This window comes from Mchenga conophoros, linkage group LG1 (genome assembly GCF_057382185.1).
Source record: "Mchenga conophoros isolate Kocher_MC1m ecotype Shallow Benthic linkage group LG1, M_conophoros_male_GT1.1, whole genome shotgun sequence".
NCBI lineage: Eukaryota > Metazoa > Chordata > Actinopteri > Cichliformes > Cichlidae > Mchenga > Mchenga conophoros.
Genome location: NC_140526.1, coordinates 25,392,692 through 25,417,405, shown reverse-complemented (window position 1 = coordinate 25,417,405; position 24,714 = coordinate 25,392,692). Strand labels below are relative to the sequence as shown.

The 24,714-nt window shown below is 42.8% G+C and overlaps 5 protein-coding genes across 7 annotated transcripts; 3 read left to right on the top strand and 2 right to left on the bottom strand.

Moving 5' to 3' along the window:
* Positions 1–55: 55 nt before the first annotated feature.
* Positions 56–9,075, bottom strand: ercc5 (excision repair cross-complementation group 5). The gene is made up of 15 exons (XM_085271647.1): positions 8,830–9,075; positions 8,526–8,701; positions 8,319–8,434; positions 8,044–8,145; positions 7,662–7,728; positions 7,303–7,446; positions 6,963–7,167; positions 5,769–6,650; positions 4,806–5,080; positions 3,995–4,114; positions 3,202–3,415; positions 2,596–2,740; positions 1,886–2,086; positions 1,724–1,808; positions 56–779 (listed from the first exon to the last, which is right to left on the bottom strand). Exons 1-15 carry the CDS (start codon positions 8,915–8,917, stop codon positions 255–257), a joined length of 3,345 nt encoding a protein of 1,114 aa, XP_085127773.1. The 5' UTR covers positions 8,918–9,075; the 3' UTR covers positions 56–254.
* A 69-nt stretch (positions 9,076–9,144) lies between these two features.
* On the top strand, positions 9,145–13,667 carry blzf1 (basic leucine zipper nuclear factor 1). 2 transcript variants are annotated; one of them, XM_085271683.1, is made up of 7 exons: positions 9,145–9,191; positions 9,875–9,973; positions 10,279–10,739; positions 10,975–11,174; positions 11,284–11,412; positions 11,562–11,799; positions 11,902–13,667. In XM_085271683.1, the coding sequence occupies exons 2-7, from the start codon at positions 9,955–9,957 to the stop codon at positions 12,085–12,087; spliced, it is 1,233 nt and encodes a 410-aa protein (XP_085127809.1). In that variant the 5' UTR covers positions 9,145–9,191; positions 9,875–9,954; the 3' UTR covers positions 12,088–13,667. The 2 variants fall into 2 exon arrangements, with proteins under 2 accessions (XP_085127809.1, XP_085127800.1); XM_085271674.1 differs by lacking the exon at positions 9,145–9,191 and adding an exon at positions 9,257–9,577.
* On the bottom strand, positions 13,661–15,452 carry trmt10c (tRNA methyltransferase 10C, mitochondrial RNase P subunit). Its single transcript, XM_085271661.1, has one exon. It carries the CDS (start codon positions 15,244–15,246, stop codon positions 13,744–13,746), a length of 1,503 nt encoding a protein of 500 aa, XP_085127787.1. The 5' UTR covers positions 15,247–15,452; the 3' UTR covers positions 13,661–13,743.
* A 203-nt stretch (positions 15,453–15,655) lies between these two features.
* On the top strand, positions 15,656–19,170 carry txnl4b (thioredoxin-like 4B). Of its 2 annotated transcripts, none has more exons than XM_085271737.1 (3): positions 15,656–15,850; positions 15,959–16,110; positions 18,277–19,170. In XM_085271737.1, the coding sequence occupies exons 1-3, from the start codon at positions 15,743–15,745 to the stop codon at positions 18,440–18,442; spliced, it is 426 nt and encodes a 141-aa protein (XP_085127863.1). In that variant the 5' UTR covers positions 15,656–15,742; the 3' UTR covers positions 18,443–19,170. The 2 variants fall into 2 exon arrangements, with proteins under 2 accessions (XP_085127863.1, XP_085127854.1); XM_085271728.1 differs by having other exon boundaries at positions 15,668–15,874.
* A 1,008-nt stretch (positions 19,171–20,178) lies between these two features.
* Positions 20,179–24,270, top strand: mrpl16 (mitochondrial ribosomal protein L16). Its single transcript, XM_085271637.1, has 5 exons — positions 20,179–20,414; positions 21,529–21,600; positions 22,777–22,925; positions 23,488–23,781; positions 23,920–24,270. The coding sequence occupies exons 1-5, from the start codon at positions 20,345–20,347 to the stop codon at positions 24,109–24,111; spliced, it is 777 nt and encodes a 258-aa protein (XP_085127763.1). The 5' UTR covers positions 20,179–20,344; the 3' UTR covers positions 24,112–24,270.
* The last annotated feature ends 444 nt before the right edge of the window (positions 24,271–24,714 follow it).

Below are 24,714 nucleotides of genomic sequence, written 5' to 3'. Positions count from 1 at the left end.
GAGTTTGAAAACCTGCATCTGTCTCAGTTTCATTGACACACGAGGGCGACAAATGACAGGTGAACATGTACCACATCTCAAAAATTTTATGCAAAATGAACTCATTGTGGTCACACAAACATCTACAAGCAGGAAAATAATTTTCTATTAATAGTTCATAGCAGTTTTTAACAAAATTCATGTTTCATAAAATGGAAACCCTGAGTTTATCAGACATGTAGACGTCAGACATTTGGGAGTACATATCAAAGTCCTCATGTCTTCTTCCCCCTGCCTTTTCCTCTCATGCTTCCTCTCCCTCTCGTGCTTTTCGCTCCGCGTCCTCTCCGGCTCCCCTCGAACACAGATCGGGCTGTAACCATAGCAACTCCAGGACCACCGTCGCTGTCCTCACCAGAGCTGCTGCTGCTCATCCTGGTTCTCTTAGGTGGAGTTTTATTAGACTGAGGAACAGACTTTACTGAGAGGGAGTCATGACTGGTGCTACTGCTATCTCTGAGAGCTGTAAGAGGAGATTCATCAGTCATCTCTGACCCTAAAAAGCCTCCTCCTGCCACAGATCTCCTCACATCTTTCTCCTCTCCTCCTTTATCCTGACTCCCTTTCTTAGACTTAGACAGGGAATGCGTATCGTCCTCACTGTCGTCCTCTTCCTCCTCGGCTCCTCCTTCCCTCTCTTTTCGCTTCAAGCAGGTGACCGCTCGGCGGAGTCGCTGACTGCGGATCGCCTGCTTCTCACGTTGCTCCATGCGGAAGAACGAGTCTATCCGCAGCTGAGTCTAAACCAAAGCAGACAAGACATGAACGATAGAAGGCTACAAGCCAGTTTAATTTATTGTTTCTATTATTGATTTTTCAAAAGTTACACAATCTAACTGGAGACATTTAACCCCTGAGACCCAGGTGGTTGTTTGATATGCACGGGTTTGAATTTACAGCATAATAGTACTGTTTAAGACTAAGACTTAACTAATGCTAGCGTGCTTACTGCTCTTAGCTCAATATGTAACCGTTCATTATTCTGATTCCTGCTATGTCAGCAATCAATAATCGTTAGCTAATAAAACATTTAGGCAATTATTTATTTTAGTTAACCTATCTTAGCTAAGCTAACATTTTGATAACATGCCAAATTATAACCAACTATCTGCACTGTTTATTGTATCTTTAGGTTTTAGCTTAACATTTAGCTAAACATTTTAGCCATTTTATGGCCATTTAATGTGTTTAACAATAATAATAAATTTTATTTTTGTTTCAAAACATTCTGGGACACCTTAAAATCAATTAAATAACAAAATCACAGTATGAATAAAATTGTTGATATGCATTTTAGAGAAAGGGCCCTAAGACAGAGCCCTGGGGAACACCACTGACAAGCTTGTAATCTGAAATGTATTTTTCCTTCTAGCTACCCATTACAATTGATCGCCTTCAGCTAACCATTTAACTGTTTACTCATTACTTTTAACTTGCAAATATTCAACCATTATGTTTAGCCTATCACTAAATTTCTTCTCACTTGAGGTTACTGAAAACTGATCTTTGGAGAAGCTGCTTCCTGAGTGAAGACTTCAAGAAACTGTTTACATGTGGAAAAAAAACACAAAGATTTTGTCTTGCATTTTCAAAGGTGTGCGCCTTTCTCTCCTTTTTTGACATTGGCCTCCGTGCCAGGTTATTGTTGCTTTGACATGCTCACATGTGGATGTAACCTGGTTACCTGCTGGGTGTTGAGCTGCTTGATCACAGGCTGAAGAGTCTCCTCTGTTTTCCGACTGCTCCAGCCAAAACGACTCAGGCAGAATGTAAAGCGCTTGTTAAGAAATATTCATACGTTCAGGAAAAGCAGGCAAACACATTCCCACAAACAGAGAAAGGATATTCTTTGATCATGTCCAGCTGTGGACGTCCCCAGCTGAAGGAGCTGCCTGACTGGTCAATAGTGGGGTGCAGGTAAGCCTGAGCCACCACAGGGTTGGGGAAACCAGGCTGCAGTTTCAGATCCCTCAGCTTCTTCTTAACTTTTGTGTCCCGAGGATCAGACGCCAGGTGCTTTTTCTCTTGAGCCTCTGACCACCAGTTACTACAGTTAAATTAAAAAAAAGAAAAGAACAAAGGCAACAACAATAAGAAAGAAAGCTCAATGCAGAAATAACATTTATATTTACTCATGGTGTTTTTTAGCACACAACCCCAATCCTAAAAAATATGTAAATGCAAAAAAAAAAAAAAAATGCAATGATTTGCAAATCTTATATAATAACATTATTCACAGTAGAACATTAAAAAAATGAGAAAAATATTGGCTCAATTTGAATTTGATGGTGGCAGCATGCTTGAAAAAATAAAAATTGGCACAGGGACATGTTTGACTCCAATGACTCCCACCCCCTCCCTAACACACTGGACAATCTGAAGAGCAGTTTCAGAAACAGGTTCCTTCAACCTCGCTTTCTGAGGGAACATTACAGGAGGTCATTTCTTCCTGTTGCTATCAGACTCTTTAATTCATCCACCTGAGTCCAAAAGATCACAGACATCCAGTACTGATTGTTGTCTTTGTCTCTTGCACACAGAAGCAATCTCACCCACCTGAACTGTATCAGTGGCTCCAGGCCTGGTCCTGGAAACTCATTCAGTATCTCCATGCCAGTCACGTAGCCGACCCCTGGCACACCCTCCGTGTAGTCACTTCCAAGCAGGTAAGCCAGATTTATCATTTTAGTCCTGTCCAGACCTGACGGAGGCGAGATTACAGGTTGTTAAGTAAACAGGAAAAATAAAGAAAAGGACAACACTGTAAGCAATAAGACTGTGCTGACAGCCTGTTACACAAACACCTCTCCCTCATATGTACAATATTAGCTTATGAAATTCCTGTTGTGATGTGCCATCTTAGCACTATTACAACACTCCCATAAATATGACACCATTGCAGCTGCAACCACCAATAAAACTAAATCAACCATGCACGGAGCCATGTGGGTCAGTGTGCTGGTTTAAGAGAAAATAACTATAATGTGCCCATGAAAGAACATGATTGTTGTGTTTCCACAGCAATCATGTATGTAGATTTAATACATTTGATTGGAAGCAGGCTTGAATTCCATCCTTTGATATATATTTTTTCATATAACCCCACACACACACACACACACACACACACACGCACACACGCACACACACACATTCACTGACTGAGCTGGCTCTGCAGGTCGCTGTGCTGGTAATGTTCGACATATTTGTCCTGGCTGAAGAAGTTCTTGTAAACGTGACGTCCTCCAAAGAGCCACACGTCCGAGTCGTCTGTAATGGTCCCGTGCGTGTGGTCGGCCCAATCGAGCGCCGCACACTGAGCCTCGGCCTCCATCGGAGCCACCAGATATGGGACGCCGAACAGCCGCAGCAGCTCCTGGTTTCAAACGGTCATTACTCACAAAGTACAATAAGATGATGTAGAGCGTTCTCAGTATCAGAGTTGGCGTTTAGGGGTTTAGGTCTCATTATGTCCCGAGATGTGTTAAAAGACTCTGATCTTAAAATTACAACCCTTTCAGCTCAACAGGCTGCGGATGTTTCCGTGGTCATCTGAGAGGTACTTCTGCTCTTAGCAGCTGATTACAGGAGCAGCTGACAGGATTAAAAACAGATCGCACACACTGAGCTTTTACCTCAGTGTGAATTTTATGAAGGAGAAAATGCTGACAGCATTTGGCTTTCAGGGGTGTGAGCGAGCCAGCAGACGCACAGCAAAGACTGTGAGGTAGCAATGACTCTGGGAATGTCTGGCAGAGGTGATGCTGGGAAATGTATCCCTGCTGGGAGTTAACACCTGCTCTGATCTGTCAGATCCGCTGTCAGCGCATTAATCTATTTACATGCTGGTTTCTATTTTTTCTAATTAAAGCGTACACATCAACTTTTTAAAAAACATATATACTTGTTTACGGTCTGCGTGTGGCTGTATGTGCTGATGTGATTTCTCTCTCACCTGGCTCTCCAGGTACATCTGCCCGGTGACTGTGTTGGCCATTCTCTCCTGCTGCTGTTTCTGCTCCCTCAGGTTGCTCTGCTCCACCTTCAGGGAGCTTTCCAGGGCCTCCAGCTCATCCTGCAGAACAAACACACACTTTTGCATGTCAACCTGCTCCTTATAGTCTTGTTTCTGTTTATGCTGAAGAATGCTTGACGTGCAAAACAACAACAAATAATTATAGATAAACCAGAAAGTCTGAAACTGTCATTTCTTCACAAACAGTAATGGATATAGCTGATAAGAAATCAAAGTACAGACATGACGTACGTGTTATTTTTGAGTTGCAAAACCTTGGTCATGACTCACTGAATGAGTGTTTGCTTAATAATATTAATACGAAAGGGTGTTAGTTGAGCATTCTCTGAACATCTGGTCTTTCCTCAGGAGACAAATCAACACCAGTTCGGTAAAACTTACTTACACGACCATCTCAAATTAATGGACTGGGTTTGGGAATATGCCCATCATAATAATTCCTTTTTTTAATGATCTGACAGTTTGATCTGAAGTGATCAGTATGATCTGAGTAGTTCTCTGTTAAAATATCAAAAGGATACCAGTCTTCTGAAAATTTCAGCACTGAAGAGCCCAAAAATGAGCCCTTAGTTTCACATAAGAAGAAAAAAGAAGAATTTTTTTACGTCTTAGAAGAAAGTAGGCCACGTGTGACTATATTTGTAGTACCGCTTGAGTACTAATGAATCATCAAGATGACTAATTTTCTGTCTATCAGAGATCAGTAAACTGCAGAATTACAGAAACTTACAACATCAAAGTGTTCCCATTCATTGATGGCTGGAGCTGATCTGGATTCTGTCTCCGTTTGCTCTTTCATCTCATTCTGTGCCTTTGTTTCTGCTTCTTCCTCTGAGTTCAGCGCAACAGTTGAGGAAATTTCTGCTAAACTTTCCTCTGAGTTTCCTTCTTCCTTTGCGTCATCTTTATGGACTTTATCTGGATGTGCTTTCTCTCCAGTTATCACGAGGGAATCATCTGCAGTCTCCTCTTTTGAGTCGTCTTCTGAGACCTCAATGAAGCTCTCTGAGAAAACAGGGAAAGAGCAGACTGAGATGACCTTTGCATTCCCATAAGAGAAAATGTGGCGTTATTTCTAACTGCAGTGACTGATATGTTCTGGGACCACGCGTATATGTGGAAAGCATCAACAACAATAGAGGATCAGGCTGGGTCGCAAAGCGGCTTGCAGCAGACACCTAATAAAGTGTCGGCAAGCAAAGGCGGCTTAATAATGTGCCTTATGGCAGATTTACCAACTAGATCAGCTGGGCCACCATCTGGCTTTTGCTGATGCATCAGGGCTGCACGACCTGAACAAACACTAACGCTGTTAGACCAAGCATGGGGTAACTGGCATAATTACACTTTAAAATCTGGTTAATACAACATTAAGCGACTGGTTTTCCTTGATGACTGAACCTACTCTGTAAGCTAGATAATTTAATCTTTACCCAAGGCACAGGACCAATTTGCAGGATGTCTATTTGACGTCCTATATGCAGCCCTGTTATTATATTATCCATACAGTGATCGGTTTTGTTCTGAGAAGTCAGGCTTTTCAGAAACCAACACGTCTCAGTTCAAAATTTTATATTAAAATGTAAAACCCTCTGCTTATTTAAACCTGTAAATCTGACATCTGGAAGCACAAACACACTACAGATTTAACACATTTTGAATGACTGCAATGTGAAAGACACCATTACTGTACCTTCTGACTCGCTTTCCTCGCTGCTCTCTGATTTCACTTCAGATCCATTTTTCTCTGGAGCTTCGGTGAACTGCTCTAAGAGTGCGGTGGGTCTTCCAGAGAGCTGAGGAGAGAGGTTTGTAGATACTGGGTTTTGACTGTTTGCAGCAGCAGCAGCATCCTGAGGTGTGCGCTCTGGTTCTCGTCTATTAACTTGTTCTTGTTTCTCCACTCGTGCCCGACAGCTTGTCTTTATATCCTCAGACAGCTCTGCTTTCCTCATCTTATCTTCTGAGCTGATCTCCTTTGCTGCTAATCGAAGTGCTTTATTTCTCTCGCCAATCAATTCTTCCATCTCGTCTTCAGAGCTGCTATCTAACAACCTGTCTTTGTCACGTAAACTTTGCCCCGTGAGCTTCATATCAAGGCCTTTTTCTTTGAGTGAAGGTTTGGCCTCTTCCTCCGAGCTGCTGGTGACCGCTCTTGGGGCACGATGATGAATATTTGTTTGATTGGTGGGCGAGCTACTCTTAAATTCAGCAGCTCCACCTTCATCTTCAGCCAGAACCTGTTGGATTGCCAGCAGTGTGCGTGGAGACATGCTGCCACCATCCGTCTTAACCCGGTCGGACTTCTCCTCGTCGGAGCTGTCGTTAATCGCAGCCTGGATAGCTCTGAATGTCCGAGGTGAGGGCGGTGAGGCGTCTCCATCAGACGGTTTTGATGCTGAGGGTTTGGAGTCGCCTGAGGAGGTAGCTTGCGCTTTATCTTCTTCCTCACAGACAGGACGCCAAAGAGGCTCAGGTTTGTCTTTGGGCCGTCTTTGACAGCCTGACAGGGAGCTCCCAGCCCAGGGTGCAGCTGCAGGTTGGCTCTCGGGGGCTGTCTCACTCTTTTTGGTGCCTATGAAGGTAAAGTGGAGTGCAGTTTTATAAACTAACACAGAGGCAAGCTTGTACTTTTTCATTTCAGCATTCTGATATGTCAAAAGAAAAGTAAAACACAATGATCCACCAATAAAAATCTGATAAAAAGAACTACATCATGATGTTTTTGAACAAAAAACTGTTTAAAATATGAACTTATATGAACATTACTTGTCTTCCAATGAACCTTTTAAATGTTCAGACATTTAAATGTGATTCGGAAAAGAAATCTGTAGCACTGATTATCTATTTTCCAGACAGTAGTGCAACAATCCACTGACTGCCTCACCTTTGATAAGGATATAGTGAGAATGGTCTTCTGAAACCAGCCGCTGTGCCTCCACGCTTTGCTGAGCTCCGTCCTGCTGGCAGACATCTGGAGCACTGCCCGCGCTCCGGTGGTTCATCTCCTTCTCCACACCCTCCAGACGCTGGTTCAGCCGGTTCCTCTGCAGCAGGCCAGCCAGCTGGTACTGTGAAAAGTCTCCGGACCGCTGAGAGAGTGAAGAAGCGTCAGGAGACACTGAAGCATGAGTGAGGAGTTATCCAGACCAAACTATTTCCATTTTAAAACATTTAAAAATAAAAAAAAGCCTTAGCAATAACTGTAGCCTGAGAGTGAGATGTACCTCTGGAGGTTTGTGAAACATGGTCCGCCGTCTTTTAGAAAACTCTTTCATGTCTTTGAGGATCTCATGTTTCATTTCAGGAGGCAGGCTGGCAAAGTCCTCTGAGTTGATGTCCATTGAGTTGGGGTCTTCACACATGTCTCCCTGAGACATGAAGAACAAACTCACTTTAGTCAGTGAGGACAGTTATACAATAAACGTAAAGACAGTTACCCATATGTGAACAGAGACACAAGGCGATGAATTTTACTGGATATATAAAGAAGAGTTTGTAAAGGAAAAATTGCAAAAATATGTTAACATTTTGGGGAGAGGATACCAATTTGGTGCACTTTCAGAGTGCAATGACACCATTTTACCTGATACATGTAATAACTATCAACCATTTCCTCCTCCTCCTCTCGTTCTTCCTCCTCCTCCTCTGAGCTGTAAGTGCAACAGGAAAACATTCAGATGTTTGTTATTGCACACTATGTTTGATATGGCACTAAATAAAGACAACCATGCATTTTACTAATTGCTCCTTGGTTCATATGAACTGTTTGGTTATCTGAGAGAAGAGGGCAAGAAAACAAAAAGTTTCTAGTCGTGGATATGAAGCCATTTGCTTTCACAAAGCACCTGACCCTCCTGGCATGTCCACACATGTGGAGGAAAAGAGCTTTTCAGCATTCCGTTTACCCAGAAAAGACCCTGCATGGATTCTGACTAACTTATGTATGCAAGCAAGTGAACAGTAACCTGCTTTTGGCTTTCTCCTCTGCGGGTGGCAGTGCTGGAAGAACATACATGTCATCCACCTCATTTCTCCTCACGCTGGAGAGGCTGGGGAGAGGTTCCTTACTGGGAAGTAGGAAAGAAATGTGCGTTAATTTCAGGCCAAAGCCCTGACACTATAATGACTCCAGAAGGAGAGCAGAGGTATTTTTATTTTGTTGATGTCATTGAAGAATAGGAGGGTAAACATGGGAGGAACTATTTACTGCTGGTTTAGGGATGCTCCCTCTGTCCCTCACCTGTGGTCTCCAAGTGCAGCTTTGATAGCCTGTCTCTTCAAGAATGTTTTGAGCAGTTTCTCATTGGTGTTTCTGGACTCGCGAGTCAGCTCCTCCTTCCTTTGCCTCCTCAGAGCCTGCAGGAGGAAAACAAGGTTAAAATGAAGACGCTAAGCAGGAATCGCTTGCCTGCTACACAAACGCATGCACGCGGGCACACAGACTTACAAGGGTCTGCTTCTTCAGCAGCGGTGCATCCCCATCAAACACAAAGACTGGCCTGATGCGGAAGAAGAGTAGCTTACAGATGCGGTGGAAGAGAGTGAGCAGGTGGGCGTTCTGGACGCTGTTGCCTTCACGGTCCCTCACCCCTTTCACCGCCTGGTTCAGCCATATACTGATGTCTGAGGGGGGCTCTGGTTAAGGTTTCTGCTATGACTGAAGTTAGTAAAACCTACACACTGCTGAGACAGAAGAAGCAAATAATGGTGGACAGATCAAAGATAAATACAGCATTTCTAACTGAGGATACCAACAGCAAGGATCTTTCCCTCCAGTGTCTCGGGGTTGATGGGTTTCCCTGTGCTCTCCAATAGCCTCCACAGTCCGTGCACTCCCATAGTTAGCAGTCCAATTAATGTGTTACAAACTGAAACATACCGCCACAATGCCACAGTGCGCTATAAGCACTGAGCATTTGTCCTGAAACCCCTGGAGCAGAAAAAGGGGATCCCTTTTTAACATTTGTTGCAACTGTATTTTCATCCGGAAAGCAATTATTCCCTTCGTATGAAGGTTCCGGGCTTGGGGCGGGAGGGGTATCAATACTCTGTTACACCAGCGGTTTATCGCAGCATCTATTTCGGACCATAAATCAGCTGAGGCTTAAGAAATGTTAGTAGAATGATAGATAAACCGATCTGAGATCAGTGTGTTGTGACGTTGAGGGGAGTAATTGGGTGGAATAGTTCCTGGGTTACATCTGACAGGCTACGTGCGACCTGCGCTACTTTTTCGACAAAAACGATTATTTTGTAGATAATGTAACAGCTATTCAAGTTTAGGATTACAAAACAAAAACGTGGCTTAATATTTACGCAGTTATTTCCATCTGGCGAGCGGGTTAGAAAGGTGTATTGCTGGTTTAACAGGAAGTTTTGCCTGGGAGGTAAAAATCAGGGTAAAAATCTCACACGAAACTCGCGAGAGGCCAACTGTGTCCGGTGGCAAAACAAACAGCCTGGGGCTTACGGCTAGTTAAGCGAGGAGGATTCTACCCAGTATGTTATCCAATTATATCTGTGAACTCACTAGAAACGATACCAAATACACAGAAAAGCGTCTTGTATACTCATTATGACACAGCTAATGCTAATATAAAGCGAAGTTGTTTATCATTGACGCTGCTCTGCAATCGGCTAATGTTAGCACAGTTAGCTTCCTACCAAGTTACCGTTATCACGTTACGTTTTCAGAGCCTCAGCTGTTAACCCTGACCTTTGACTGGCGGTCTTCTTTAATCATTGGACACGACAGGTGTTAAAAATATTTCACTTTCCCCATTGTTGTTATTACAGGGCGAAGGGCCACCCGAGACGTCATCAAGACGTGGGTTTCACCCAAACAGACTACCTTTCACACCAACACCACCTCCACCATGACTGCTGCTGTTAGAGGTACGTGTGGTTTCTTTGTGCTCTAGTGTTCACATTTTACACACGGGTATTTGTAAAGTCAGCGGAAGTAAACTTGACCAAGAGTTGATGGAAGTCTGTCTTTTTATCGTCTTCATGCGTTTCTTGTGCTGTTTGGTGTTTGCGGAGCTTCTGTTTTTGTGAAACATAAACAAAGCTGACACACATAAGGATTAAAGCTTTACAACATTGTTAGGCATATGTATTCCACTGCACTGTCCGCATGTTAGAGGAATCGGACTCAGTGCAAAGTGTGATCACAATTCTTGTTCCTTTTTATCTTCCAGATTCTGCCAGTGTGCCTGTCCGAGGTCCTGGCGATGGCATGGAAACTGAAAAACCGCCAGCCATCCTGGAGGTTAACACAGATACACTTCCACCAGGTCCATCTGAAGTTCCCCTCGTGAAAGTAGCTAGCCCAAAGCGCAGCCCCAAATCTACCCATCCAGCACCTCCTGCTGCCCCGCAGCCACTCGGAGTGCTCCACCTTGGGAAAGTAACTCGAGAGGCCTGCACAGAGGTGGAGGCTGTGAGGATCATGGTCCCACGTGCTGCTATTAGCCGGAGCAGCCGCACAGGAGCCACTGAGGCGAAAGGGGAGACCGGGCAACAGGCTGAGGAGCAGGGGTCTCCTTCGCTGCATTTAGTGGAGGACTGGAGAGGACAGCTGGTGAAGCTGCAGAACTCTGAGCGCAGGCTGCTGCAGGACAAAGAAGGCCTGTCCAATCAGCTCCGTGTGCAAACAGAGGTGAGGCTGCAATGAAACTGACACGCATTATTTAAATATCAGACACACTGAGGACCCTTTTTTTTTTTTTTTTAAATGGTGAGCACAACAAAAATGTAACTAATATGGTTTGTTATTCTTAAAGCTTTTTTCTTTTTAATGACAAAGTTCTTTACAATACGAAGAGAGAAGACAGTTCAACTTCTCATTTGTGTTTTCAGTTGTAAAAGGAGGTTTTATCAAATTTGTGCGCTAGGTGAACCGTGAGCTAAAGAAGCTGCTGGTGGCGTCGGTGGGTGACGACCTTCAGTACCACTTTGAGCGCCTGTCACGGGAGAAAAATCAGCTGATTTTGGAGAACGAGGCTCTGGGCAGGAGTCTGGCACACACTGCAGAGCAACTAGAGCGAATGAGTATCCAGTGTGACGTTTGGAGGAGCAAGTTCCTGGCCAGCAGGTAATGGACAGTATAATTCAGTGGAAGATAAATTAAAAAATGTATGTGTGTGTATATATATTATCTGTGTTTTGCTGAATAAACTCTTGAATTTGTGTTGTCTCCTCAGAGTCATGGCAGAGGAACTAACGAATGCCAGAGCAGCTCTGCAGAGACAGACCAGAGAGGCACAAGGAGCAATTCAGGACCTGCTGTTGGAGAGAGAGGAGTTCTCCAGGGACATGATGCTCACCCACAGGTAAGATTGTGACTCACATGTAGTGATTAAATAAACTGGAGTGTCTATTATAAGAACTCTAAACTTAAAGCATACTGGAACTCAGAGCCCCTGATGCTGGCGTGAATGATGGCAGTATGTGTTGACGTTACCTGTTTTTGTGTTTTCAGATCTCTGGAGCAGCTCCTGGTGTCTCTGCAGTGGGGCAGACAACAGACGTACTATCCCACCTCACAACCCCTAAGCACGGGAGAGCTGGCGGTGGCCAATCACAAGCTAGCAGACGCCATCAACGCCCACCTGCTGGGTAACAGCGGCGGCAGCAGCACCAATGCCGCAAAAAGCAGCAGCAGCAGCGCAGCAGCTGAGCAGCTCTGCAGCACACCGGCTGAGAAGATGGCCGAGAAGGTGAAGGTTTTACATGTTTGTTTATGATAAATATCATATTTAATTTCTCACATTTGTAAGAAAATCCAGAAACTCACAGATGTCACTCACTTTCTGTCTCAGGTGCTGAAGAGTTTAGATCCCATTTCCTGCTCCGAAAACAAGGCTGAGTCTCCACTCAGTGACTCCACCCCCTCAAACTTCCTCAATAGTAAGAAGAGCATTGGCAGGTTTCACCCTTACACCCGCTACGAGAACATTACGTTTAACTGCTGTGAGCACTGTACAGGAGACATCCTGGTGCTGTAGAGGTCACAGAGACTACCACAAACATCGTTGGAGCTTATTTCAAAGGACTGAGTGTAGTCTGAGGGTTACTGGAGCTTTGTGTTTAGTTGGAACAGCAGCAGACAGTTGCTGCTCTCCTGGTTGTGGTTTTACCCTGACTGTTATTTTTACATTTCAGATGATGGTCGGAATATATATGGCTCTGTTTATTTTGTTACTTTTATTTGCTCTTTAACTGAATTCAGGAATCGTAACGCAATGATTAGACTTTTCACTGGGATGTGACATCAAGGTGAGTCCGTGTTATGCGTTGAACAGAGATGCAAACATGCACGCTGGAAGCGATTCACAGCAGCGTGATGATCGGTGACCATAGTCACTGGCGATGGACATGGACAGAACCCAAGATCAGTTTTTCTCGACTTCCAGGCCGGCGACTAAAGTGACTACCTGTAAGAATGATTGACTTATTATCTGAAAGTATATGCATTTGGAGGTTACCTAGGCAACTGGAGCAGAGAATATATTTATTTTTAAAAAAGAAAGTAGAAATGTGGAGATTATAGTTTCAAGCCAAACAGCTGGCACGGCTGCGATACCTTCTACAGACGTCCTTGTGTAGATGAGTTAGTGAAACAACTTGATCATCTGTTGGTGTCTTATTGTATGTTGTGACTTACCTACTTTATTGCACCCAGGTGTAACCATTGGATATGCTTGCATCTGTCCATTGCCAGCCACTTTGGTTTGCAGAAATTCAGCCAACTCTTTCAAGTTTGTGCTTTTCTTTCTTCTGATCAGATGCAATGTTTTGCACCATCCTCATATTTATCACTACACTGTGTTTATGTAGTAACAGAGAAATTATTGCCTTATTACTGAATGCAATTCTGAAGTAACTCATCTATACAAGGCATTTTTAGAAGGTTTTAATTGCCACATTTTGACTTTACTCTCAAAATGATCAAAAACAATTTTTTCTTAATGTGGCACTAATACTCCTTCGGAGCCTCCAGTCTTTAGTGTGTTTTGAGGGTGTGCTGAGTTTTATTTGCATATTCCAGCTGTAAGTTTGATCCTGAGACTTGAAAGTATGTTGTGTAAATACCCCTCCAGTGAGCTGCTTCCACTGTGACTGTATATAAAGTGAATCAGGGTCCCTCCTATACTGCAGGAGCCACACTTCCTCTGTATAATGGTGCTACCTTATTTAGGAAAACACTGTATTAATATATTTTGTATATTTCATCATGTAAATGCATTAATATACAGTATTTTGGAAGTGGACAGATGGTACTACAAGAGCAAAAATGACCTTGACTCATTTTTTTTTTTTTTCCTCTTCATTTAATGTCGTTTTTGTTTTGTCTATTATTATTTAAAAAGAAATGTATAAGGGCTGTATTTTTGCTTCAAAACACATTACAATAAAATAACTGGTAATCGATTGAAAATATGTATTTAAAACTGAGCTGTTTCTTTCATCTCTTTTGGAAACGACTGCTCTTTGCAGTAATAGTGATGGTTTCATCTGCAGTGAATGCACAACAAATATCTGTACATCCTTTGTTTTTCTAAAATAAAGACCAAAGTAGTTTCTACTTTTGCATTGTTGTCATTAAAGCAGCATTTATTCACTTTCAATTTACATTTACAAAATAGCAAAAGTTCGTTTTCTCACTCCTCATGCCACCACATCCTGTTCCTGCCTCCACTTTTTCTGGCTTCTATGTCACTCTTTAATGATGTCCGTACTTTGGTTCCAGCTGGTGTGTTTTCTCTGTCTCTTCCAGTGAACCCGGACTCTCTGTGCTCTTTGTTTTTAAATGTGTTTATATTTCTTTTCTCTCCTGACCTCGGTGGCCTGTCGCCATCATCTCTGGCTCTGTGTCTGGTAGTCTGCGTCTGTTGTTGGTGGAAGCCATCGTGCTTCCTTTTAGGCACAAACTGTAACGCCTCATCCCATCTCCCTCTATCCTTGAAAGAGAGCATAATGCGGATCATCTGATCCAGAGTCAGATTTTTGGCTCCCATCTCCCAGTGGAGGAACTCATCGAGGGGTAAACGGGCTGTGGCCAGCTTCAGACGCTTTGCATTGGCCAGCGATAAGCCTTTCTGGATCGAGCGGTCCACTAGAGCTCCGATGATATAAACCTTTGAGTGGTCAAAGGTGCGGAGGACGTTGGGCGAGTCTGCAGTGAGGTACACGAGCTGTTCGCGGGGGAACAGGTCAACGTGCTGCCGCTCAGAGGTGGAGATGAGTAGGCGCTCCCAAGTCTCTGCACCGTACCGTTGGAGCAGCTCCTTCTTGTAGAGTCCATCTGGCTGCAGGTTGCAGAAGTGGAGATGGTAGGGCTCAGTGGCACGCCGGTTTAGCCCTTCAACATCCATCAGCTGGGACACCGTGTTCTCGATCTCCCGTCTGGACATGTGCGACTCATAGCTCATGTCAAACACCAGCGGCTGACCGAACACCATGGACTGAGCGGACTTCCACGCCAGCAGCTTGTCCAGAGAACGGTCCCAGAATTGAAGGAAGAGTGTGTTTTTCAACCTGGGTCCACCCTCGCCCTCCCCTTCCTCTCCACCGCTCTCCATCAAAGATGCTTCTCTCTTGGCTGCCTTCTGCTGCTGCTTCTCCTTACGGGCCTTTTTGTGGCGCTCCCTGATAGCCAGGTACTTCAGGTACTTCTTCCTGGAAGACTTGGTGGTGAGCTTCGCCAGTGTCTCCACCTCCTCATCAGTCATCTCTTCAGGTACAAGCTTTCCAGCTTGCTGCCACATCGCAACCAGATCCCGCATTGCCTCCAGAGAAGACCCGTCCTTTGAATCATCTCCTGGCTCTTTCAGGTTCTCATCATCATCACTTTCCTCTGCTTCATCTTGAACCTGCTTCTCATCAAATGCAGCCTGGGATCTCATCACAGACTTCCACCTGTCCAGATCTAGAGCCTCTGTTTCCTGGGTTTTACCTGCTTTCGTCTGCGCAGCATCTGTCCCCGCTGGGCTGATAGCACTGAGGAGGCGGATGGACACCGCGATGGACGCTCTGTGCCTGCTGGCCCTGCTGTTGCTAGTATTAAAACTGCACACTTGCCTCCCGAAAGCGCAGAATGACACAGAATGAGCGCATTTCCAAAAAACAGCACAGCCTCTGGGAGTGAAGAGCCGCAGCAACATCGCCACAAATGAAACGAAACAAGAGCTGCTTAGAAAACCAGGAGAGCCAGACTGTGTTTACAGAAGCGCTTCTCCCAGACTTCCGCTGTTATTCAAGTATTACAAGTAACGGCAACATCTCACTCAGAGTCCAGAACGTTCTCAGACGTGTGCTCACATGTGTTGACGGCCAGGCTTCTCAAACACTAGGGAAGAAGGTCACGGTGTCACACTATAATGTGTCGTAGAGGAAACAACGAGGTGGCACAGCATCGATTGTCTTTGTTGAGAAGAGAACACGAGCCGTTTTTAGCCAGCTAAATCTATACAATATATTTAAATGGTAATATGATATAGTAAATTATAAACCACAGCTTATTTAAATTATTTCCACAGTGTCTCTAATTAAAGTTAAGGCGGATATTTGATGGTGTCGCACACGACGCAATGATGACGCACTTCCCTCCCGGAAGTAAAACAACCGTACAGGGGGAGACGTTAGCTCGTTAGCCTCAAAATGAGTTTGTTTTTGCCCAAATTAACGTGCAAAAAAGATATCGACGAAGTCATTAAAGGGGTGGCAGAAAAAGTCGTGGTTTTACGGTTCGGCAGGGACGATGACTCGGTGTGTCTGCAGCTCGACGAGATAGTAAGCTGAAACGGTGACATGAATGTAAATAATAACTGCTCACTCTCTACTTTAGCTCATGTGTCTCCTGTCTTTCTGTTGTAGCTCTCTAAAACGGCCCACGACTTGAGTAACATGGCGTCCATTTACATCGTCGATGTTGATAAAGCTCCCATTTACACGAGATACTTCGACATAAGCTACATCCCCTCCACTGTCTTCTTCTTCAACGGACAGCACATGAAGGTCGATTATGGGTGAGTGGACCTAGGGCTCAGAATGACATTAACCTAAAATCACTATAAGAAGACATTAGTTTGAAGCAGTCGAATAGCTTGAACCAGGGAAGTGACCCGAGTGATTATCGAGGGCCACTGAGCTACCCCTCAGTTACATTTTCCTTGCCAGACTTTCTTGAGTTTTTTTTTTTGTTTTGTTAAACAAACGCTTAAAAGATTACTTAGCAAAGAAGTAATCTAAAACACACACACGCACACATTGTGTCTTTAGGCAGCAAAAACACCTTATGTGTCTCTGCTTATTTAATTGAATCTATGATATGTGCAAAAGATAACAGACATTAATTGGCACTTTTCACCTACAAGGTGTATTACAAATAGCTATTAGCTGAAAACATAGCATTTGTGATCATGCTGTGCAGTGTTCCCTTAAAATACATATGAAAAAACTGTAGGAAGTCAAGTTACACAGACTGGTGTTTAATAAGCCACCAAATAAGGCAGAAACCAGAGATTTTTTTGATGGTAAACTGGTCTTGAAGTACAGAGAGAGAGCTGTGCGGGAAGTGTGATTTTTATCATGGTGGAAGCAAAACTGCCAAAGTAAGAGGAACTGCATGGCAATGTGTATTAAACAGAAGTGTAGTTCTTATCTTCTTAGCTGCTGGTTCAATGAATTTTGAATAATGAATCAATATCACATTATTCAAATTAAGAGATTTGAATCAGGAAATCAGTTTTTTTTTAAACCCACCCCTAAATCCAAGTATACCTGGATAGAGAAAAAAAAAAAAAAACATGGAAAATTATCAGTCATGAATTGGCCCCCCAAAAGCCCAGACCTTAGCATTATTTAAGCACTGTGGGGTCATCTTAGATATGTAGATAGATAGCCATTTACGTGCATATGCAGTGAGATTGGACCCTTTCTGACTGTACATACAAATCCCATACTTCACATTGGGAAGACATGTCAAGAGAGGTAGGATGGAAGCAATGAATATGCAATATATGATGGAATATGAGGAGGAAAAAGAACTCCACCCAGACTGAGCTACTACAGGACGACAGTTTGAGAACAGAAAAAAAACACCTCAGCACAGAGAGCACATGAGTCTTCACACCACCATATAACATAAAGGACGTGCATCGGAGCCGCTTGGAGGGGGAGGAGGGTGATTGTATATCTGTGTCTGATTACGTGTGTCTGTGTGCGTGTGTGTATCCTGTATCAACTGAAAAGAGAGCGTCCTTTCACCCAGTTCTAAGCAAAAGTCAGCAGTTCTCCAGCCACCGCAGTTGGCCTTGAAGGATGTGGCCAGAGGGTCAAATCACAGTCCTGTTATCAGGGGGAGTTGTTCCAGCCAGCTTTCGGCCTTGAAGCCTTCTAAGCTGACGGCCGGGTAGCTGAATAAGATGATGGTTGTTTGGTTTAAGGTTAGAGTGACCGGGCTGCATTTGATTTCGCAGGTGATCTAATATCCATCACTGGTCCCCAGGTCTATCCAGTTCTCTTTGCAGAGCTGTGAGCTTCTCCAAGATCTTATCCATATTGCGTTCAATAAGCACGGTTTGAGTACTCACGGCTCTGCCCATCGCGTCGATCTTGACAGACAACAGAACATTCATTCCTGAAGGCTGTTTACAGATGTTATATAAAAGCTTGCCTGTCAGTCTGCCCCAGGGCAGCTGTGGCTACAATGTAGCTTGCCATCACCAGTGTGTGAATGTGTGTGTGAATGGGTGGATGACTGGGTGTGTAAAGTGCTTTGGGGTCCCTAGGCGGGACTAGTAAAAGCGCTATACAAATATTTGCCATTTGCCATTCCTGAAGGCTGTTTACAGATGTTATATAAAAGCTTGCCTAAGAGAGTTCAGGTTGTGTTGAAGAATAAAGGTGGTCATACCAAATATTGACTTTCAAACTCATTCGAATTTTACAAACTCTGATGCTCTATTTATTTTGACACGTTTCATTAACGTTGTATTTCCGTTCCTAATTATAAAGAAATAAGGGATTTCAGACTTTTTTCAAATTCATTTTGATGGCATGACTTTCAACTTAAGAATAATCAATGTCAATTTTGTGGATACATATCAACACATACCAAAAGTATAAGCTACTGCTGATGCGCAAAGAGTCAGAATAAGGCCAACAGTTGTTAATAATTGTTTGTCTTTCAGCTCTCCAGATCACACCAAGTTCGTTGGCAGCTTCAAAACCAAGCAAGATTTCATGGACCTGATTGAAGTGATCTACAGAGGAGCCATGCGGGGGAAAATGATCGTCCAGAGTCCCATAGATCCTCAAAATATTCCCAAATATGATCTCCTCTACCACGGGATTTAGAATCGGTGACTTTATTCATTATGTGATGGGCAAGAAGCTCTGCAGAGTAGCACTGACGGCTGCTGAATGAGTAACAAGAGACATTCAGACTTTGAACCACAAAGTAGCTGTTTGAGGAATACTAAAGTGCCTCTGATTTAAAGACTGTTGAACATTTATTCTTTTTTTGTTGTTGTTCTTGTTGTAGAGATCAAATTACCGACAGTGTTTTTGCCTTTACTGTTTCTACTCCTGATACTTTAAAGGTTCTTCTAATTCACTTAGACAGGGAGTGTGACAGTAAGGAGGATTGCGGGTTAGTAAAAACAGATATCAACAGAAGTGTTTTGCAAATATTTGATGATATAGGAAATGCAAACCTAAGGGATGTAAAGAGTTTGACTGCAGGGTAGTCTCTACCAGTTTTTAACAGAACTATGTGGGAGGCTGGAAAAACTGGAATGAGTTCAAATTTTACCTGTGTTAAGTAATGGCAGGTGCGCACTCTGTAGTGGGATTTGTCAAATGTTTCATAGTTTATTTTGTTAACACTAAAAAAAATTTTTTATCAGTGAAAAATATAATTTTGGTGTTTTTTGTTTTTTTCTGCCTTCTTCACACGTTTGATAGGCGTGAGTTTTGATGCACTGTGTTAGCGTTTCCTGTGGTAAACCAATGTATATCAGCAGCGAGATGGCACATTTATCCACTGTGCATGCTCTGCTGTTATAATAAAATTTCAACCATCATTTTTCTCTGCGTTCTCTCGGCTCAGCCCTCCTGTTGGACAGGTGTCTGTCTGTGTGGAGTTTGCATTTTCTACCTGTTTAGAACAAGTTTCTTAGGATCACTGGTGTTAATGTAAGGGTAAGGTAATTAAATTTGATCTTCTGATGACAGCAGTGGACTGTGGTATAGAAGCTTGTTTCTGCCACTGAAACAAACACGATTGATTGGCAGAGATAAGTTGAAATTTTCATCTCAAATTGTCAACTTAATTTGAAATTTTACATTATTATTTTTTTTTTCAATTTTGAGTTCAAGTTTCTCAACAAGGTGAGTTAGTAAGTTGAAAATTTCAGATGATTATTTAGAAAGTTTAAACTTATGGGTGGCAAAAATGTATTATTTTCTAAACTTTTGTTTGTTCCAGTGGCACAAAAAAAAACTTCCATAGAGCAGTGTGCATACGTCTAAAATCCCCCATAGGTGGATAATAGAAGTAGGTTGAGATCTATTAACCTTATTAGTCCTCCTAGGACCTGGTGTTCACATATGTGGACATAACATTTTGGGTCCTCTAGACCAAAATACAAAATTTTGCTCTACAAGGGCCTGATATTCACTTACGAGGACATGATACTGCTACTGTTCTATTGAAATTTAAAACAAATATCCTCATATGTGCATCTCATTTTTTGTCAGAAAAAAAAAATCAGGTAAAAAAAAAATAAATCTGGCAATTCTTTGTTTTTAAACTTCTCAGGTCCCAATCAGCCCAAATATCAAAGAGAAATTAAAAATGCATGCCATGAAAGAGTTCGAGTCTTAGGAGGTTAAGGTGGATTTTTACTGTGTCAGCTTCTGAACTCATGTGCTAAATGTGTATATAAATCAAATACCACAATAGATTTTGTACTTTCATGTGATATGTTTATATCACATTAAATATATCAGATTAATGATAATAATGACAAGAAAAAGCCAGAAAGAGGGCTGTAATACTTTTATTGTGAAAGACACGAACACCGGAAATGTTTCTTTTTGTGCCGGAAGTCTTACAGTAACTCCGCGATGGCAGCGACCATTTGTCCAACGTGGTGTTTGTAGAATTTTATATTATTCACACACCTAAAATGCTCGTATATGTACCACACGGAATGACTGTTTGGTGTTTGTAGGGTCCATTTCAACGCTAACATCATGCTCTCCCTCATTAAAGCTGCTGCCGGCGGGCTGACCGGAATCTGTCAAACCAGCAGTCACCTACAAGGTAATACAAGCTAGCTAATGGTAACCTCATCATAACGTTAACCTCCAGGTAAAGGTGGAAACGGGGCATTTTGATTAGGTTACCGACATTCACTACTAGGTAGACGAGACTGCAGCTAAACTGTGTAAACCTTATTTTCCATGCTAACGTTACACAGTTAGCCCATAAAGAAAGGCAGTGTATGAAGACAGGATCCTGGCCAGGGTTATCAACTAGACGGGCAACCAGCCAGTAAACACAACAATTAAAAATAAAGAGTGAGTTCATTCGTATATCACAGTGCAGTAATGCACCGCTGTGCATTACTGTGTGTATGGTGTGGTTACTTTAAACCACACCATACACACAATTACACCAATCCATGGATGGGTGTAAGTAGGCTCGTAGAGAAGCAGTCACAAGACTACAGAGAGAAATCATGAGAGATGTTCTCTCTGGTGCCGATGTGGATCAGTGAGCTCACCACACACTAGTACAGTGACTGTAAGGGCACGGTGTCTTCCAACACATTTTCACTTGTTTTGCAGTTTATGAGTGAGGTCCTGCCTTAAAACTGGGCAACTGGGCCACTCACACATGCATACTACAGGATTTGGTCAGCTGTGGAAACCTTGCTCTTGCACTAAGTTTTTGAGCTGATGGTAAGGAGATGAGGTTTGGGGCTCTGAGGTTATTGAATCAGCAGAGCTTTGGCAATTTTTCACTCGGCATGCAGGACTTGGACAGGACTTGGACCCCCAAGGTCCTTAACGCTGAGGCTGATTGAAGTGATTAGACATTTGGCTACTGAAGCACTTCTATGACAGAAATGCCATATTAATTTTATTCAACAGGATATGATAATTACATTATGCCAAACAAGAAACCTGCAGTTAACAATAAGCTGCACATGTACAAAGAGCAGCTGACTTCCTGTAAAAGCTGGACACACAGTAAATAGATTTTCCACACAGGACATGACAACATCAGTTTCAGATGAAGACAAGTTCACCGCAGACTTGCTTCAAGCATATTTTTCGTAAATATAACAGCCTACACAAGTAAGACTTGTTTTGTTTCTGAAAACCACAAAATTCCTCTTGCACAGTTGTCTCACGTGTGGTTTACTCCACAGGTCCTTTGCACAGCTACTTGAAAGTCCTCTCTGCAGGGCTGAAGACATATGAAATCCCTCCAGACTACAGTGGTAATTATTCATCTTCTTTTCACTTATTTGTGTCAGGCTGTTTAATTTTTATGGCTTTACACTGCTGGTCCAGAGTCATGCTTCATTCTCATTAAACAACCCCAACCATGACTTAAATCACAGCATGAAGCTTTCAAAAGTAACCCCAACTCTCAACCTGCGGGCCTTTATATGCTGATTTCTCCGCCTATTAAGAAAACCTGAAATATATTTATTGGTTCAAAAATCATGCAGAGGGATATACCAGATGTGCATGAGTCAGTAGTTATGATTCATGTGAATAGGGCTGTTTGATATAACGATTTATATATCGGATGACTATATAAAAACATCTATCGGTTCATTTTACGCTATAGTTTGTTTCATGGTGTCGCAAAATAAACTGTTTACGTCAATATTTTTTCATGGCTCTATTAATTTCTTAAAGTTCTCTCTTTCTCTTATATTTAATATAACCACACTACAGACGGACAAGCGCATGTCCGCTTGTTTATTTTCCACATGAACCTTTCACAATAAAGCTCAAGATCCTGTTGAGACTTTTCAAAATAAACTGAATCATGTGAAAGAGTATGCAGAGTATTTACGGATGAGAAGCAAAAAAGCCGCCAGGTGTTAAAAAATAAACCTTAGACTCAAACGTTAGAACAGGCTTTTCCCCGCAGCACGCTGTGTAATAAATACTTTCTCAGTTATGCACAGGTTCAAAATTGAAAAGGTGAAACACGTTCATCTCACTGTAGATTTGGAAAGGTCACCAATCAGACTGCACTGCGATGTAAACATGAACAGTGGGAAGACATCTATAGTTTTCCTACAAACATTGCTGACATAAATGTGCCTGTAGCAGGGCTGTACAAATCTTTAGGGTTTGGGTTTCTTCTAGATGTGTCATGGCAACACAATTCACACTTTGCATGCGTCAATTCACTCCTTTCTGTTGTGAAAAGGTCGCCTCTGATCCAAAACACCCGTGGAGGAAATTGTGCCGGAGGTGCAGTTTTCACCATGAGTGTTGCGTGGACTATTAGTATAGCAGTTAGAGCTCCAATCCCAACCCTTCTCCACATAGCAACCTTTTTATTTGCATCCAGCACCCTCAGTTCTGGTGTTCAGTAGCAGGTAAATATGTAAATATGTGACATGTTCCTTCGTGCCTGTTTTTATCCTCTACAGATGTGGTGCTGCCAGACAAGCCCAAACTGAAGTTTTTGAACAAGGTGCCGAACTTAAAAAAGGCCAAGAAAGAGGCAAAGAAGCTGTGGGATATCCAGGGCCCAGCTAAATCTGCAAATACCTTCACCACGGGACAGTACGCTATTGTGGTGAGTGCATTTATCTTACTTTAGATATGGCTGACAGTAGTGTTGCATGTTTTACAGGATATGACTAAGTGCCTTGACATTTTGTTTGTTCTGTGCTGATCAAGATTTATAGTTAAAATAAAAGGTGACTCAACCTGGTTCTTTTTTAATTTTACCCAAGATATTTTTTTTAAAGTACTTGCTGGAAAAACTTAACAGTACACCTGCAAGTTAAATGAGATGAAACGGCACCTGTCTGTCACACAGCGGCCACAGCATGGTAACTTTAAGCCTTTTACACAGTTTAAATGAAGTGAGGTATTTGTCAGTTTGGCGCGGGTAGATGGTGAAAGTGAGTGATGGGAAACAAAGCCGCTTTTTGTGCCAGAATGTTTTGTGCCGATGTTGGCTTCTTTAAAATGGGTTTTTATGTGGATTGATTTCAGGGACTGCAGTTTTTGGCATTAAACTGACTTAAGAGTTGCTGCCTGGTTTAATCTGTGTGCTGCCATATGTTTTTTTTAAATAGTTAAAAAATAGAGAATGACACTAAGTGACCTGTTTTCTCTGATCTGATATACAGGCCTTGGGAGGTGGGTACCTCCACTGGGGTCATATAGAGATGATGCGTCTTACGATCAATCGAAAGATGGACGCCCGGACCACGTTTGCAATGTGGCGCATCAACGCCCCTTACAAGCCCATCACGCGGAAAGGTCTGGGTCAGCGCATGGGTGGGGGCAAGGGAGCCATCGACCACTACGTGACACCGGTTCGTTACGGACGTTTGATCGTGGAGGTGGGAGGAAAGGTGGAGCTGGGCGAGGTCGAGCACATCTTGACTGAAGTGGCAAAGAAGCTTCCTTTTCCTGCGAAGGTGAGATCACAGATAAGGCATGCGCTGGTGGGAGAAAAAGTCTGAACTGTTTTCAGATGATGCGATTTGATTAGAAGTGACCGCAGTTTTTACCCACTGGTTCTCTGTGGTAACAGTATTCTCATGTCTTTATTCCAGGTAATGAGCAAAGAGAGTCTAGCAGCCCTGCATAAGAAACAAGCTGACATGGAGCAGAACAACCAGAATCCCTGGAGCTTTAAGAAGATCGCACAGGGCAACATGCTGGGCATCAGGAGGGTGCTCAGCCCCTTCGACCTGCACAACCACGGACGCTTCACGGGCAAATTTCACTTTCCACAGAGGGTGTGACACACCTGAGGGACTGAAATTTAATAGTGTTGTAATGTGAAGAAGATTTTGGAATTCTGAAATGCTCCATCTTTCAGTTGTATGTCGGGATCTTCTGTCATCTTTTTGGGTTTTTGTGTGTTTTTCCAATTATGTTAGCAAATATATCATGTTCTTAAAGTGGTGTTTTTGTCTATTTTTTTTGCTCATCACAGTTTATAAGGGTCTGTACTCCAAGAGTATTCGTCAAATGTTAGTGAAACTTGCAAACAATGATCACTTAATGGCTCTTCACCAAAGTTAGGTCACATGTGTCATTTTACTGGAAATAAAATGAGAGTCGTAATGGTTTGTGAGCTGGCAGGCTGCCGTGCCACTGGCATTTTGGTAATGCTATGGCTCATTTTCAGTTAGCTGTTTAACTCAGTTTTGTCTAATAGGGGGAAATAAGATGTAAAGGTTAAACATTTACATGAAAATATAGATTTGAGTGTACAGATTACACCACATGGTGTGTGTCGGTTGCTCCAATATTTACAGTCTTCTTAAAGTGATTAGCAACACTTTGAAGTGGGGAACATGAAATCTCTGACTTGTGGCTTCTCAGCTCAGTGGTTAGCATTG

Coding starts and splice junctions, on each gene's coding strand:
- ercc5 (XM_085271647.1), bottom strand. CDS start 8,917: ATGGGAGTGCACGGACTGTGGAGGCTATTGGAGAGCACAGGGAAACCC. Junction 5,081..5,768: donor CGAGGAAAGCGAGTCAGAAG/GTACAGTAATGG, acceptor CTGTTTTCTCAG/AGAGCTTCATTGAGGTCTCA. Junction 2,741..3,201: donor CGACCTGCAGAGCCAGCTCA/GTCAGTGAATGT, acceptor CGCCTCCGTCAG/GTCTGGACAGGACTAAAATG.
- blzf1 (XM_085271683.1), top strand. Junction 10,740..10,974: donor AGCTCCGTGTGCAAACAGAG/GTGAGGCTGCAA, acceptor TTTGTGCGCTAG/GTGAACCGTGAGCTAAAGAA. Junction 11,175..11,283: donor AGCAAGTTCCTGGCCAGCAG/GTAATGGACAGT, acceptor TTGTCTCCTCAG/AGTCATGGCAGAGGAACTAA.
- trmt10c (XM_085271661.1), bottom strand. CDS start 15,246: ATGTTGCTGCGGCTCTTCACTCCCAGAGGCTGTGCTGTTTTTTGGAAA.
- txnl4b (XM_085271728.1), top strand. CDS start 15,743: ATGAGTTTGTTTTTGCCCAAATTAACGTGCAAAAAAGATATCGACGAA. Junction 15,875..15,958: donor GTCTGCAGCTCGACGAGATA/GTAAGCTGAAAC, acceptor TTTCTGTTGTAG/CTCTCTAAAACGGCCCACGA. Junction 16,111..18,276: donor CACATGAAGGTCGATTATGG/GTGAGTGGACCT, acceptor TTTGTCTTTCAG/CTCTCCAGATCACACCAAGT.
- mrpl16 (XM_085271637.1), top strand. CDS start 20,345: ATGCTCTCCCTCATTAAAGCTGCTGCCGGCGGGCTGACCGGAATCTGT. Junction 21,601..22,776: donor AATCCCTCCAGACTACAGTG/GTAATTATTCAT, acceptor TATCCTCTACAG/ATGTGGTGCTGCCAGACAAG. Junction 22,926..23,487: donor CGGGACAGTACGCTATTGTG/GTGAGTGCATTT, acceptor TCTGATATACAG/GCCTTGGGAGGTGGGTACCT.